Consider the following 17,247-nt stretch of genomic DNA (forward strand, 5'->3'; position numbering starts at 1 on the left):
TATTAGGCAATACTGTAGACTCCCACTCGTTTCGTATGCACAGTTTTCTAGCTGTTTGGTATCGGGGTCTATGGCTGAGGTGTTTTTGAGTTTAATAAAGTTTGACTATACTCCCAAAAATGTGTCCAGGTTACTGAATAAACATCTAAAAAGCAGCTGACTGATCAGTTGGGACGGGGACAGATGGCACACAAAGCCATAATGAACTGTTGAGACTACTTGTTGGTGTTATAATATACACCACAGTGCAAAACCAACCATGACCCTCCATCTGGCGTTGTGATTTAATTTGAAACGGTCTTGTGAATTTTAACCACCCTTTTTCTCCTCCCCAATTGGTAGTTTACGATCCTGTTTTAAAAATCGCTACATCTTTTTCATATGGGACCTACAAGTCCACATCTAACATCCATCCCACTGTTATCAAATGAGCTTTTCAGAGCTGATCTCATACGTACATGCTCTGTTGCTTAACACAGTGCTCAGTTTATTACATTCTAGCTTCTCCGTAACACGCGAAAAGTTTCAAATTAAATGACAGCAAGATTATTATTTTTCACGCTCCAAGTCAGATTTCCAAGACCACTGGGGAAAAAATATTTTTGGACAGTCGTTTCACTTGAAAAAAAATAATAATTCTAGATCACCGACATTTGACCTAGTTGTTTTGAAAGGAACAATGAGTTTCACAGTATTTTATTACATTTTCTGCACAATGAAAAGTACAGTCCTTAGTCCCCCGAGGAGAATATCAAAACGATCTGTTACCTAGAACTACATCTTTACGTAATTTTATCCACCTCCCCACTCAAAAAAATAAAACATTTTAATAATTTGCAACATTTTGACCTCAGGCAGTAAAACATCCTGGAATCAATTTAGAACAGTGTCCCCCCCCAACAGCATATTTATGTTGACGTCCCAGACGAACTCCCCAATTGAGGGCTTGATGATTAGTTGAATCAGGTGTGCTGGTGAAGTTACTCGAGGACTTGAGTTGGGGTGGGGATAAACGATCTAGAACAGTATGCAGACACAAAACTCACCAATAAGAGGTCAACTGGTACTTAAAATGTAAAACCTTTTAATCTTGTGAGTTCAGTTTAAAAATACAAAAAAAAACACCTGAAGCATTGCCCAACATATTGACATATAAACCTTTAACTGGTAATCCAGTAGAAACAGTTCCAGTACATCGTTGATCGGACAGTGTCGTGCCTCGGGTTGCAAAAATCACCTGGCTTTCAAGAAGAAAAAAAAACACACTTCCTAAAAACAAGGAGTGAATAAAGAGGAGTCCTCCAACCAGGATTTCTGGGAAAGTTACTGGATTTTTTTGACACCGTCGTCGTGGAAACTGGAAACCATCCCTGAGTGAGTGAAACTAAAAAGGTAGAGGTGGCCCTCAGATCAGATCTTAACCATTAGGGGGGTGGAAAGAGGTGGCCCTCCAGATCAGATCTTAACCATTAGGGGGTGGAAAGAGGTGGCCCTCAGATCAGATCTTAACCATTAGGGGGTGGAAAGAGGTGGCCCTCAGATCAGATCTTAACCATTAGGGGGTGGAAAGAGGTGGCCCTCAGATCAGATCTTAACCATTAGGGGGTGGACAGATATGTCTCAATCAGGCCATTCAGCATATGAACAGGGCTTGTGGGGTTTTCCCAAATCCCGGTTGGCAGATTCCCGCAATCAGGAAGGAATATGCAGGCAATCCAGGGACCCTCCAACCAGGATTTCTGGAAAACTTGGGAATTTATTGAGCGCTACCATAGTTAAGCATATGAATTGAGGAAATTGGTTATTTAATATCTGATCCTGTGTCAGTGGTGAGGGGTCAACATCTACCACCGAGGCTCAGTGAGACCCTAGCCCTCAACATATGGGGTGGGGTGGGGTGGGGATCAACATCTATCACCGAGGCTCAGTGAGACCCTAGCCCTCAACATATGGAGGGGGTCAACATCTACCACCGAGGCTCAGTGAGGGGGGTCAACATATGAGCACGGGGTTGTGTATGCTCCGCCACAGTCTAATGATCTGCTGCGGGCTCCGCCGGTGCACCAGCAGCAGTTCCTTATGGACGCACGGGTTCTCCCGGTCCTGCTCGCGAATGTCAAACGTCTGGAAGCCATCGTGTGCCTCTGGAAGTATTCCCAGTGCGTTGAAGCACATCCCAGAGTAGACATCGTCAATGGGGTAGAAAGGGAGGAACTTGGAGACGCCGTAAAGCGGTCTGATCAACGACCCCGAGAAGAGGTAACCTCCTCCCCCGGCGTACGCAGGGTAAGGGCCGTCGTAGAAGGTCGGGGGGATGTAGTACTTGCTCTTAGAGTCGCGGAGGGGACTAGCAGTGGAGATGATCTGGCCCAGGTAGAGCGTTGAGTTCTTGTTAGGCTCCAGGGACTGCAGGTAGCCCAGTATGGCCTCAGTGTTGGCGAAGACGTCGTCGTCCCCTTTAAAGACAAAGGAGACTTTAGGACAGCGGCTCAGGACCCACCTGTAGAACACCTGCTCCTTTAGCGTGAGGTTGAAGAACGAGTCGTGGAAGTCCCATTGGAGGAGGTCGCCGTGGTGATGTGCCTCAAGCACCAGTAGCTGGCTCAGGTCGGGCTCGTCCAATGACGAGGATCCCAGCAGAAACACTATACGAACTCTGACCCCTCCTCCATAAAGCGCTTCTCGCCCCCACGTCTCCCGTACCGCCTGTCTCTGCTCAAAGTTCCTCGGGGTCGACTTGATGGCGAAGAGGAGGAAGGTTTCTCCGTCTTCCGAGGTGCACTTCTCTGGTTGGTCAATCAGGATAGGAGGGTTTCTACACTCCATCCCAAGCAGGAAGTCCTGGTGGAGTTCTGGATAGGAAGTAAAGTCATGAATGTTTGTCCGCAGCTGCTCGGAGTCGTGTCGGCAATGGGACCAGTCCAGTGCCTCCGGTCTTGTTGAGTTCCCCCCCCTGTCCAGTCGTCTGATGCCAGAGTAAAAAACACGGTTCCAATAGGCTGTGTTCTGAGGTATAGCCTTCTTGAGGGCGGCAAAGACAGCAGCTTGGTGGAGATCAGGAGTAGGTGTAACAGTGACCTGAATAGGGACACTTTTTGTACTGTCCTTGGTAAGGGTCAGTCTGAGGTATGTTGGGACCGGCTTGGTGGACAGTGTTTCAAAGCTGATCTCGGACCTGGGGTTGGCTGAGACTTCCAGTAGAGCTCTGTGTCTGTGGGCCAGATGGAGGTTGAGTGAGGAGTACAAGAAGATGAGGCAGAGGCTGCACAGGAAGGCCATGACGACGAGGGCCTTGATACGTCTCATCCTCTGGGTCCTGGATGGGGTTCACCTGCAGTACAGCATGGGAGTGGGAGGGTTCTAGAATGGAGGCAGGATTCTAGAATGGAGGCAGGATTCTAGGAATAGAAGCATCCAGATATTCCAGACAATCCTGTTAGTGATCCTTCAGTGCCTGTTGTCTTGTGTTTGCCTGGTGATGAGAAAGAAAACAAAATCTTAACAAGTCAGTGTTCATTTTGTCTAGTTGTAAAGGCACTTCTCTTTCACAGCTTTAGTAAAGAATCCAAACTATCTGCCATCAGATTGTCTTTTAAGTCTTCTTTCCCTCAGTTTGGCTATAGGCTAGTCTCAGTACTATGTTCCAAAGCCTTAGCTTGCTACAATGACTTCTGTCAAAGGGCAAGCAGTGGACACAAAAGGAAAACTAAACAAGTTGGCTGATTTGCAGAAACTAAAAGTCGAGCAGGAAGACAGTCAAATGGAGAGTGTAGAGGTTTTCCTGTGGTTTATACTGTGGTCTAAATGTGTCACGAGAGAAAGAACAACTGCTGTGTGCTGATAAAGACTAAAAACAAATCCAACATAACCCAGAAACAGTGTTGAACATGAGGATAATAGATGAGGTTTAAGATGGGGCTTGTCAATTCCGGAGTAATACTTTAACTGGAATAGGTGGGAGCTCAAACTGGACAGGTAAGTAGAATTGTACCAATACAATGTTATTTGTGTAGGAGATTCCAATTCCATTTCAAAATGTAACCAGCAAGCTACACTGGAGAGAGGGCAACATGTACAGTGTATTCAGGCTACACTGGACAGGCCACACTGGAGAGAAGGCAACATGTAGAGTGTATTCAGGCCACACTGGAGAGAAGGCAACATGTAGAGTGTATTCAGGCCACACTGGAGAGAAGGCAACATGTAGAGTGTATTCAGGCCACACTGAGAGAGAGGGCAACATGTACAGTGTATTCAGGCCACACTGGGCAGGCCACTCGAGAGAGGGCAACATTTACAGTGTATTCAGGCCACACTGGAGAGAGGGCAACATGTACAGTGTATTCAGGCCACACTGGACAGGCCACTGGAGAGAGGGCATCATGTACAGTGTATTCAGGCCACACTGGAGAGAAGGCAACATGTAGAGTGTATTCAGGCCACACTGGAGAGAAGGCAACATGTAGAGTGTATTCAGGCCACACTGGAGAGGCCACTGGAGAGAGGGCATCATGTACAGTGTATTCAGGCCACACTGGAGAGAAGGCAACATGTAGAGTGTATTCAGGCCACACTGGACAGGCCACTGGAGAAGGGCATCATGTACAGTGTATTCAGGCCACACTGGAGAGAAGGCAACATGTAGAGTGTATTCAGGCCACACTGGAGAGAAGGCAACATGTAGAGTGTATTCAGGCCACACTGGAGAGGCCACTGGAGAGAGGGCAACATGTACAGTGTATTCAGGCCACACTGGACAGGCCACTGGAGAGAGGGCAACATGTACAGTGTATTCAGGCCACACTGGAGAGGCCACTCGAGAGAGGGCAACATGTACAGTGTATTCAGGCCACTGGAGAGAGGGCAACATGTACAGTGTATTCAGGCCACACTGGAGAGAGGGCAACATGTACAGTGTATTCAGGCCACACTGGAGAGAAGGCATCATGTACAGTGTATTCAGGCCACACTGGAGAGAAGGCATCATGTACAGTGTATTCAGGCCACACTGGACAGGCCACTGGAGAGAGGGAAACATGTACAGTGTATTCAGACCACACTGGAGAGCGGGCAACATGTACAGTGCCTTGCGAAAGTATTCGGCCCCCTTGAACTTTGCGACCTTTTGCCACATTTCAGGCTTCAAACATAAAGATATAAAACTGTATTTTTTTGTGAAGAATCAACAACAAGTGGGACACAATCATGAAGTGGAACGACATTTATTGGATATTTCAAACTTTTTTAACAAATCAAAAACTGAAAAATTGGGCGTGCAAAATTATTCAGCCCCCTTAAGTTAATACTTTGTAGCGCCACCTTTTGCTGCGATTACAACTGTAAGTCGCTTGGGGTATGTCTCTATCAGTTTTGCACATCGAGAGACTGACATTTTTTCCCATTCCTCCTTGCAAAACAGCTCGAGCTCAGTGAGGTTGGATGGAGAGCATTTGTGAACAGCAGTTTTCAGTTCTTTCCACAGATTCTCGATTGGATTCAGGTCTGGACTTTGACTTGGCCATTCTAACACCTGGATGTGTTTATTTTTTAACCATTCCATTGTAGATTTTGCTTTATGTTTTGGATCATTGTCTTGTTGGAAGACAAATCTCCGTCCCAGTCTCAGGTCTTTTGCAGACTCCATCAGGTTTTCTTCCAGAATGGTCCTGTATTTGGCTCCATCCATCTTCCCATCAATTTAAACCATCTTCCCTGTCCCTGCTGAAGAAAAGCAGGCCCAAACCATGATGCTGCCACCACCATGTTTGACAGTGGGGATGGTGTGTTCAGGGTGATGAGCTGTGTTGCTTTTACGCCAAACATAACATTTTGCATTGTTGCCAAAAAGTTCAATTTTGGTTTCATCTGACCAGAGCACCTTCTTCCACATGTTTGGTGTGTCTCCCATGTGGCTTGTGGCAAACTTTAAACTACACTTTTTATGGATATCTTTAAGAAATGGCTTTCTTCTTGCCACTCTTCCATTAAGGCCAGATTTGTGCAATATACGACTGATTGTTGTCCTATGGACAGAGTCTCCCACCTCAGCTGTAGATCTCTGCAGTTCATCCAGAGTGATCATGGGCCTCTTGGCTGCATCTCTGATCAGTCTTCTCCTTGTATGAGCTGAAAGTTTAGCGGGACGGCCAGGTCTTGGTAGATTTGCAGTGGTCTGATACTCCTTCCATTTCAATATTATCGCTTGCACAGTGCTCCTTGGGATGTTTAAAGCTTGGGAAATCTTTTTGTATCCAAATCCGGCTTTAAACTTCTTCACAACAGTATCTCAGACCTGCCTGGTGTGTTCCTTGTTCTTCATGATGCTCTCTGCGCTTTTAACGGACCTCTGAGACTATCACAGTGCAGGTGCATTTATACGGAGACTTGATTACACACAGGTGGATTGTATTTATCATCATTAGTCATTTAGGTCAACATTGGATCATTCAGAGATCCTCACTGAACTTCTGGAGAGAGTTTGCTGCACTGAGAGTAAAGGGGCTGAATAATTTTGCACGCCCAATTTTTCTGTTTTTGATTTGTTAAAAAAGTTTGAAATATCCAATAAATGTCGTTCCACTTCATGATTGTGTCCCACTTGTTGATTCTTCACAAAAAAAAACAGTTTTTTATCTTTATGTTTGAAGCCTGAAATGTGGCAAAAGTTCGCAAAGTTCAAGGGGGCCGAATACTTTCGCAAGGCACTGTACAGTGTATTCAGGCCACACTGGAGAGAGGGCAACATGTACAGTGTATTCAGGCCACACTGGAGAGAGGGCAACATGTACAGTGTATTCAGGCCACACTGGAGAGAGGGCAACATGTACAGTGTATTCAGGCCACACTGGAGAGAGGGCAACATGTACAGTGTAATCAGACCACACTGGAGAGAGGGCAACATGTACAGTGTATTCAGGCCCCACTGGAGAGAGGGCAACATGTACAGTGTTTTCAGGCCCCTTCCCTTTGCCACATTACAGCCTTATTTTCTAAAATGTATACATTTTTATTAATTTGTCAAATTTGACACAAAATACCCTGTTGGGTTCTGAGAATGTAATATACTGTAAGGACCCTGGATATAATACGTTACATGCATATTCACTGAGGGAGAGAGAGTAATGTACAGGTGAAGGCGGAAGTTTAAATACACCTTAGCCAAATACATTTAAACTCAGACATTTAGTCCTAGTTAAAATTCCTTGTCTTAAGTCAGTTAGGATCACCACTTGATTGTAAAAATGTGAAATGTCAGAATAATATTAGAGTGAATGATTTCTTTCAGCTTTTATTTCTTTCGTCACATTCCCAGTGGGTTAGAAGTTTAAATACACTCAATTAGTATTTGGTAGCATTGCCTTTAAATTGTTTAACTTTGGTGAAACATTTCAGGTATTCTTCCACAAGCTTCCCACAATAAGTTGGGTGAATTTTGGCCCATTCCTCCTGACAGAGCTGGTGTAACTGAGTCAGGTTTGTAGGCCTCCTTGCTCCCACACACTTTTTCAGTTCTGCCCACAAATGTTCTATAGGATTGAGGTCGTGAAGTGCACCAGTCCCTTCTGCAGCAAAGCACCCCCACAACATGATGCTGCCTCCCCCGTGCTTCACGGTTGGGATGGTGTTCTTCGGCTTGCAAGTCTCCCCCTTTTTCCTCCAAACATAACGATGGTCATTATGGCCAAACAGTTCTATTTTTGTTTCATCAGACCAGAGGACATTTCTCCAAAAAGTAAGATCTTTGTCCCCATGTGCAGTTGCAAACCGTAGTCTGGCTTTTTAATGGCGGTTTTGGAGCAGAGGCTTCTTCCTTGCTGAGCGGCCTTTCAGGTTATGTCGATATAGGACTCGTTTTACTGTGGATATAGATACTTTTGTATCGGTTTCCTCCAGCATCTTCACAAGGTCCTTTGCTGTTGTTCTGGGATTGATTTGCACTTTTCGCAACAAAGTACGTTCATCTCTAGGAGACAGAACGCATCTCCTTCCTGAGCGGTATGATGGCTACATGATCCCATGGTGTTTATACTTGCATACTATTGTTTGTACAGATGAATGTGGTACCTTCAGGCATTTGGAAATTGCTCCCAAGGATGAACCAGACTTGTGGAGGTCTACAATTTATTTTCTGAGGTGTTGGCTGATTCCCAATGATGTCAAGCAAAGAGGCACTGAGTTTGAAGGTAGGCCTTGAAATACATCCACAGATAGGCTAATTGACATAATTTGAGTCAATTGGAAGTGTTCTCAAATTTTGTAAGCTTTTAAAAATAAAAAAAAGACGGTACAGTCAACTTAGTGAATTTAAACTTCTGGAATTGTGACACAGTGAATTATAAGTGAAATAATCTGTCTGTAAACAATTGTTGGAGAAATTACTTGTGTCATGCACAAAGTAGATGTCCTAACCGACTTGTTTGTTTGTGGAATGGTTGAAAAAATAGTTTTAATGACTCCAACCTGAGTGTTTGTAAACTAGTTTTAATGACTCCAACCTGAGTGTTTGTAAACTAGTTGTAATGACTCCAACCTGAGTGTTTGTAAACTAGTTGTAATGACTCCAACCTGAGTGTTTGTAAACTAGTTGTAATGACTCCAACCTAAGTGTATGTAAACTAGTTGTAATGACTCCAACCTAAGTGTATGTAAACTAGTTTTAATGACTCCAACCTAAGTGTTTGTAAACTAGTTGTAATGACTCCAACCTAAGTGTTTGTAAACTAGTTTTAATGACTCCAACCTAAGTGTTTGTAAACTAGTTTTAATGACTCCAACCTAAGTGTTTGTAAACTAGTTTTAATGACTCCAACCTGAGTGTTTGTAAACTAGTTTTAATGACTCCAACCTAAGTGTTTGTAAACTAGTTTTAATGACTCCAACCTAAGTGTTTGTAAACTAGTTGTAATGACTCCAACCTGAGTGTTTGTAAACTAGTTGTAATGACTCCAACCTAAGTGTATGTAAACTAGTTGTAATGACTCCAACCTAAGTGGATGTAAACTAGTTTTAATGCACAATACATTTATGTCAGGATATTTTACTGTTAACCATCAGGGATCCTCTGGGAGGAGAAGAGACACAGTCTGGTACCAGTCACCATGACAGCCGTGAGATGGGGAGTGAGCACTTTGGGGTAAGAGGTCAGGTCATTTGAAGCGAGGAAGAACAGATATCACTAAGGTTATGTCTAGCAACAGAGATGCATTGGCTGTTCAGATGTGTAGGAGGAGACTCAGCATAGGAGGAATGGTTAAATATCTGCGTGTGTGAATATGGTCTTTTTCGATTCAGCTGCTCGATCCTTCGGTAATAATAAACATTTAAGCGTTGAGTTCTTACTCTAATAATTAAAACCTATCAAGCCCATAATGACAAAAGCAAAAACAGGTTCAGAAATGTATTCAGACCCTTTGCTATGAGAATCAAGATTGAGCTCAGGTTCATCCTGTTTCCATTGATCATCTTTGAGATGTTTCTACAACTTTGATTGGAGTCCACCTGTGGTAAATTCAATTGATTGGAAAGGCACAGACCATATAAAAAGGTTCCACAGTTGACATGTCAGAGAAGAAAAACAACCCATGAGGTGGAAGGAATTGTCCGTAGAGTTCCGAGACAGGATTGTGTCGAGGCACAGATCTGGGGAATGGGACCAAAACATTTCTGCAGCATTGAAGGTCCCCAAGATCTGACACTCGTGGGAGGGCTTGCAAACCATTACAGACTACAAATGGAAGCACAGCTGAAAGCTGCTCAGTGACCTGAGACTACCAGACGAGCTAAACTACTTCTATGCTTGCTTCGAGGCAAATAACACTGAAACATGCATGAGAGCACCAGCTGTTCTGGAAGACTGATCACGCTCTCCGCGGCAGATGTGAGTACGACCTTTAAACAGGTCAACATTCACAAGGCCGCAGGGCCAGACGGATTACCAGGACGTGTACTGCGAGCATGCGCTGACCAACTGGCAAGTGTCTTCACTGACATTTTCCTCTGAGTCTGTAATACCAACATGTTTTAAGCAGACCACCATAGTGCCTGTGACCAAGAACACTAAGGTAACCTGCCTAATTGACTACCGACCCGTAGCACTCACGTCCGTAGCTATGAAGCGCTTCGAAAAGCTATTCATGGCTCACATCAACACTATCATCCCAGAAATCCTAGACCCACTCCAATTTGCATACCGCCCAAACAGATCCACAGATGATGCAATCTCTATTGCACTTCACACTGCCCTTTCCCAGCTGGACAAAAGGAACACCTATGTGAGAATGCTATTCATCGACTACAGCTCAGCGTTCAACACCATAGTGCCCTCAAAGCGCATCAATAAGCTAAGGACCCTGGGACTAAACACCTCCCTCTGAAACTGGATCCTGGACTTTGATGGGCCGCCCTCAGGTGGTAAGGGTAGGCAACACCACATCCGCCACGCTGATCCCCAACACAGGGGCCCCTCAAGGGTGCATGCTCAGTCCCCTCCTGTGCTCTCTGTTCACTCATGACTGCACAGCCAGGCACGACTCCAATGCCATCATTAAGTTTGCCGGTGACAACAATGGAAGGCCTGATCACCGACAATGACGAGACAGCCTACATGGAGGTCAGAGACCTGGTCGTGTGGTGCCAGGACAACAACCTCAATGTGATCAAGACAAAGGAGCTGATCGTGGACTACAGAAAAAGGAGGGACGAACACGCCCCTGTTCTCGTCGATGGGGCTGCAGTAGAGTAGGTTGAGAGCTTAAAAGTTCCTTGGTGTCCACATCACCAACAAACTAACATGGTCCAAACACACCAAGACAGTCGTGGAGAGGGCATGACAAAACCTATTCGCCCTCAGGAGACTGGAAAGATAACTCTACCTTCATGTACATATTACCTCAACTAATCGGTGCCCTCTATAGAGAGGGGTACCGGTACATAGTCTCGCAATTGTTCTCTCTGCTGCTCTTTAATTACTTGTTACTTTTATTTCTTATTCATATTTTTTCAAACTGCATTGTTGGTTAGGGGCTCGTAAGTAAGCATTAAACTTAAAGGTCTACTACACCTGTTGTATTCGGCACATGTGATGAATACAATTTGAACACAGTGGCCTCCATCATTTTTAAATGGAAGAAGTATGGAACCACCAAGACTCCTCCCAGAGCTGGCCACCCGGCCAAACTGAGCAATCAGAGGAGAAGGGACTTGGTCAGGGAGGTGACCAAGAACCTGATGGTCACTAACAGAGAGGCATAGTTCCTCTGTGGAGATGGGAGAACGTTCCAGAAGGACAGCCATCTCTGCAGCACTCCACCAAATCAGGCCCTTCTAGTGGAGGGGCCAGATGGGAAGCCACTCCTCAGTAAAAGGCACATAACAGCCCGCTTGGAGTTTCCCGAAGCCAATTGTGAAGCATGGTGGTGGCACCATCCCAATTGTGAAGCATGGTGGTGGCAGCATCCCAATTGTGAAGCATGGAGGTGGCACCATCCCAATTGTGAAGCATGGAGGTGGCAGCATCCCAATTGTGAAGCATGGAGGTGGCAGCATCATACTGTGGGGATGTTTTTCAGTGATAGGGACTGGGAGACTAGTCAGGATCGAGGGAAAGATGAACGGAGCAAAGAACAGAGAGATCCTTGATGGAAATCTGCTCCAGAGCGCTCAGGACCTCAGACTGAGGTGAAGGTTCACCTTCCAACAGGACAATGACCCTAAGCACACAGCCAAGACAACGCAGGAGTGGCTTCGGGACAAGTCTCTAAATGTCTTGATTGGCCCAGCCAGAACCCGGACTTGAATCCAATCAAACATCTCTAGAGACACCTAAAAATAGGTGTGCAGCGTCGCTCCCCATCCAACCTGACAGAGCTTGAGAGGATCTGCAGAGAAGAATGGGAGAAACTCCCCAAATACAGGTGTGCCAAGCTTGTAGCGTCATACCCAAGAAGACTCAAGGCTGTAATCACTGCCTAAGGTGCTTCAACAAAGTACTGAGTAAAGGGTCTGAATACTTATGCAAATATGATTTATTTTTTTTAAATGCTTTGTCATTATGGGGTATTGTGTGTAGATTGAGGGGAGAAAAACAATTTAATCCATTTTAGATTAAGACTAACATAAAATGTGGAAAAGGTAAAGGGGTCTGAATACTTTTCAAATACACTGTAAACATCAAGAACGTATTCATGTAAAGAAAAAGGTGGTTGAACAGTTAGAATATCTAGAGAGGACTGCACCTTGTGTACTCTACACTCACCTCACCTGTGATTCATTAGGAACTCCTACCGGCAGAGTAATCAACAGTTCTCATTCCTGAGGGGCCAGCTAGAGTCAACACCTAGAGAACAGAGGCTTTTGCATCCTACTTGGCACCCTATTCCCTACATGAATGCACTACATGGCACCCTATTCCCTACATGGCACCCTATTTAATACACTACTTTTGACCAGGGTTTGGGACACAACCAGGACCTTGTGTTTGCTATTGTGAGAGAGGAGAAGGAGGGAGAGGAGAAAGAGAAGGAGGGAGGGGGGGTAGTGTTTGTTATTGTGAGAGAGAGGAGGGAGGGGTAATACCTCGACTGTCCTTAAGGAAAAGGCACCATCCACTTGCCCAGATTAAAAAGATTGAAATGGAAAATGTGGATTATAATAGTTGTACAGCATCCATATAACACAGATTAAAAATAACTAACCCACTGCCAGGCAGATATATAACGACACAGATCAAACTAACCCACCGCCAGGCAGATATAACGACACAGATACAACAGGTGCCACTGCCAACACAGATACAACAGGTGCCACTGCCAACACAAATACAACAGGTGCCACTGCCAGGCACGACACGGATCAAACTAACTCAATGCCAACACAGATACAACAGGTACCACTGCCAGGCAGAGTGAGACGTGGGAAAGGTCGCCTGACCAACGAATCAATTTGTAGGTAAAGCAGTTACTAGGTAAGAGTCTTATGGGCGAGGGGACGGTCTAAAGTTATACTGTTACACTTAAGTCATGTGGTGAGGGTTAATCAGTTAACAACAAATATTATTTCCAAGGGGAGTCCCGAAATAAAATAACTGTATTGCACCAATCAAAGCCCTACCGACAATAACCTCGTTTAAATTGGTCAAAAGTTGGCTAATGACCTAACAGGGAAACAATTGTTCATGTCTACATCTCTGTACATGTAGCTATGTAAAGTAGGGACCGTGCACTGAAATAAGTGACTATCGTGCAATCTCGGTGACGTTTTTAAAAGATAAGTATATTGGACTTTGAATAATATGTCAGTCTGCCCGAGCGACCAATCGTTGACGAATCCGTCTTTGGAACCTCGAATTAAATATGTTAGAATTAAAATAATTATATGGGGTAGATGGATTGAAATGGTTTAGTAGCTCCAACTTTATTATAATGATGTTTCTGGCGATAAATGTCTTAAGGCATAGTTCAAATGCAATATTTTATAACATAATTAGTATACAACGGTTACAATTCACAGAAAGGTAGGGGGAAACGTTACTTACGGTACGGGAACTTTTCCTCCAGTTCCTTCCTTTTCAGTGTCGGCTGATGAATCAGACGATCATGTCCCTACGGTGTCAAAAACGTTTTGTAGGCTGCATTTGATCAACCGCAGGACTGACAAGCAAAAAGACTTCCCATAATTATCTCAAGGAGTGGCAACAACATATTTCCCGGCAAGCTCACACAGGCACAGGAGCTGCGACCAGCCCATAGAGAATGATAGAGGCCTCTAGTGGCCTAACAGCTATTTTGCCATGGGCACTGCCATTGAAGGGCTTTCACCATGCTGCAGCCATTTTAAAGTAGTCAAGTTGGTGGGAATTCCTATGTGTTGTAGTCTCAATGGCGCTGCCCATGCTGTCACAGATGCTATAGTAGCACAGATGTAAAGATGAGTCCTCTATCTACCTCTATGGCGCTGCCTTCTGCGCGTGTGGGATCCTACTGGGCAGGGTGGCAACATTAATTAACATGTCCAAACAACTGCCTATCACACTGAAAGAATCTCAATTGCATACTCCTCTGGTCCTCTCTCCTCCCCACCTCCTCAAAAACCATTTGAGGAACAGGTCAGAGGGGCAGACCTCTGTCTTTCTCATCCAATTGGTTGAGGAGAGAGGACTCCAGGAGTATGCAATTGAAATTCCCATATTGAATAACCAGCAATGGAGGCTGGTGGGATGAGCTATAGGAGGACAGGTGTAACAGTTTAGCTTCCCGTCGCTCGCCCCTACCCGGGCTCGAACCAGGGACCCTCTGCACACATCGACAACAGCCACCCTCGAAGCATCGTTACCCATCGCTCCACAAAAGCCACGGCCCTTGCAGAGCAAAGGGGGAACCACTACTTCAAGGTCTCAGAGCGAGTGACGTCACCGATTGAAACGCTATTAGCGCACACCACCGCTAACTAAGCTAGCCGTTTCACATCCGTTACACCAGCACCACCGCTAACTAAGCTAGCCGTTTCACATCCGTTACACCAGCACCACCGCTAACTAAGCTAGCCATTTCACACCATTTACACAGGATCGTTGTAATGGCTAAAATGTAATAAATGGAACGGGATGGAACGCGTGGTTTCCATGTGTTTGATACGTTTCACTTAAATCCATTTCAACCATTACAATGAGGCCGTCCTCCTATAGCTCCTCCCACCAGCCCCCTCTGATATGCAGGCAGCCTACGGATACAGACAGTCCTCGACTTCCTCGATCTGCCGCTCTTGCTCTCTCACTCTCGTACATCTAAGTAGCCTATGGAATACCATTGGTGTGAGTCTTAATACCCATAAAACCTAGCGGTCAAACGAGGGAAATGATTCCATCCCTTTTTCCCATAGTTTTTTAGAAACACTTAAAATAAGTGTTTGTGTTTTGTCACGTAACCTGGAATGTTGTTTTGATAACCTTGTACATTTCTCTCGGAAATGGGGATTGGAAATCATTTCCGTTTGACCGCTAGGTGTTATGGGTATTATGACACCTCCACTGTGGGTCTCTATTACATTTGCACAAATAAATTGCAGAAGAGGACGTTTTTTATTATTGTTTGTATTTATTTCTCCTTTATTTAACCAGGTAGGCCAGTTGAGAACACCTTTATTTAACCAGGTAGGCCAGTTGAGAACACCTTTATTCAACCAGGTAGGCTAGTTGAGAACACCTTTATTTAACCAGGTAGGCCAGTTGAGAACACCTTTATTTAACCAGGTAGGCCAGTTGAGAACACCTTTATTTAACCAGGTAGGCTAGTTGAGAACACCTTTATTTAACCAGGTAGGCTAGTTGAGAACACCTTTATTTAACCAGGTAGGCCAGTTGAGAACACCTTTATTCAACCAGGCAGGCCAGTTGAGAACACCTTTATTTAACCAGGTAGGCTAGTTGAGAACACCTTTATTTAACCAGGTAGGCCAGTTGAGAACACCTTTATTCAACCAGGTAGGCTAGTTGAGAACACCTTTATTTAACCAGGTAGGCTAGTTGAGAACACCTTTATTTAACCAGGTAGGCTAGTTGAGAACACCTTTATTTAACCAGGTAGGCTAGTTGAGAACACCTTTATTTAACCAGGTAGGCTAGTTGAGAACACCTTTATTTAACCAGGTAGGCTAGTTGAGAACACCTTTATTTAACCAGGTAGGCTAGTTGAGAACACCTTTATTTAACCAGGTAGGCTAGTTGAGAACACCTTTATTCAACAAGGTAGGCTAGTTGAGAACACCTTTATTTAACCAGGTAGGCTAGTTGAGAACACCTTTATTTAACCAGGCAGGCCAGTTGAGAACACCTTTATTTAACCAGGCAGGCCAGTTGAGAACACCTTTATTTAACCAGGCAGGCCAGTTGAGAACACCTTTATTTAACCAGGTAGGCTAGTTGAGAACACCTTTATTTAACCAGGTAGGCTAGTTGCTAAGAACACCTTTATTCAACCAGGTAGGCTAGTTGAGAACACCTTTATTTAACCAGGCAGGCTAGTTGAGAACACCTTTATTCAACCAGGTAGGCTAGTTGAGAACACCTTTATTCAACAAGGTAGGCTAGTTGAGAACACCTTTATTTAACCAGGTAGGCTAGTTGAGAACACCTTTATTTAACCAGGCAGGCCAGTTGAGAACACCTTTATTTAACCAGGCAGGCCAGTTGAGAACACCTTTATTTAACCAGGCAGGCTAGTTGAGAACACCTTTATTCAACCAGGTAGGCTAGTTGAGAACACCTTTATTTAACCAGGTAGGCTAGTTGAGAACACCTTTATTTAACCAGGCAGGCTAGTTGAGAACACCTTTATTTAACCAGGCAGGCCAGTTGAGAACACCTTTATTTAACCAGGCAGGCCAGTTGAGAACACCTTTATTTAACCAGGTAGGCCAGTTGAGAACACCTTTATTTAACCAGGCAGGCCAGTTGAGAACACCTTTATTCAACCAGGTAGGCTAGTTGCTAACACCTTTATTCAACCAGGTAGGCTAGTTGAGAACACCTTTATTCAACCAGGTAGGCTAGTTGAGAACACCTTTATTCAACCAGGTAGGCTAGTTGAGAACACCTTTATTTAACCAGGCAGGTCAGTTGAGAACACCTTTATTTAACCAGGCAGGCCAGTTGAGAACACCTTTATTTAACCAGGCAGGCCAGTTGAGAACACCTTTATTTAACCAGGCAGGCCAGTTGAGAACACCTTTATTTAACCAGGCAGGCCAGTTGAGAACACCTTTATTTAACCAGGCAGGCCAGTTGAGAACACCTTTATTTAACCAGGCAGGCCAGTTGAGAACACCTTTATTTAACCAGGCAGGCCAGTTGAGAACACCTTTATTTAACCAGGCAGGCCAGTTGAGAACACCTTTATTTAACCAGGCAGGCCAGTTGAGAACACCTTTATTTAACCAGGCAGGCCAGTTGAGAACACCTTTATTTAACCAGGCAGGCCAGTTGAGAACACCTTTATTTAACCAGGCAGGCCAGTTGAGAACACCTTTATTTAACCAGGCAGGCCAGTTGAAAACACCTTTATTTAACCAGGCAGGCCAGTTGAGAACACCTTTATTTAACCAGGCAAGCCAGTTGAAAACACCTTTATTTAACCAGGTAGGCCAGTTGAGAACACCTTTATTTAACCAGGTAGGGCCAGTTGAGAACACCTTTATTTAACCAGGTAGGCCAGTTGAGAACACCTTTATTTAACCAGGCAGGCCAGTTGAGAACAA

At 44.7% G+C, this 17,247-nt stretch overlaps 1 protein-coding gene across 1 annotated transcript; it reads right to left on the reverse strand.

Moving 5' to 3' along the window:
• Nucleotides 1-680: 680 nt before the first annotated feature.
• Nucleotides 681-13,752, reverse strand: b3gnt2l (UDP-GlcNAc:betaGal beta-1,3-N-acetylglucosaminyltransferase 2, like). The gene is made up of 2 exons (XM_024407495.2): nt 13,532-13,752; nt 681-3,472 (listed from the first exon to the last, which is right to left on the reverse strand). The coding sequence occupies exon 2, from the start codon at nt 3,304-3,306 to the stop codon at nt 1,993-1,995; it is 1,314 nt and encodes a 437-aa protein (XP_024263263.2). The 5' UTR covers nt 3,307-3,472; nt 13,532-13,752; the 3' UTR covers nt 681-1,992.
• Nucleotides 13,753-17,247: the final 3,495 nt, after the last annotated feature.

Source organism: Oncorhynchus tshawytscha, linkage group LG14 (genome assembly GCF_018296145.1).
Source record: "Oncorhynchus tshawytscha isolate Ot180627B linkage group LG14, Otsh_v2.0, whole genome shotgun sequence".
Taxonomy (NCBI): Eukaryota; Metazoa; Chordata; class Actinopteri; order Salmoniformes; family Salmonidae; genus Oncorhynchus; species Oncorhynchus tshawytscha.

What these genes read in the sequence shown, in the direction of transcription:
- b3gnt2l (XM_024407495.2), bottom strand. Translation starts at nt 3,306, where the DNA reads ATGAGACGTATCAAGGCCCTCGTCGTCATGGCCTTCCTGTGCAGCCTC.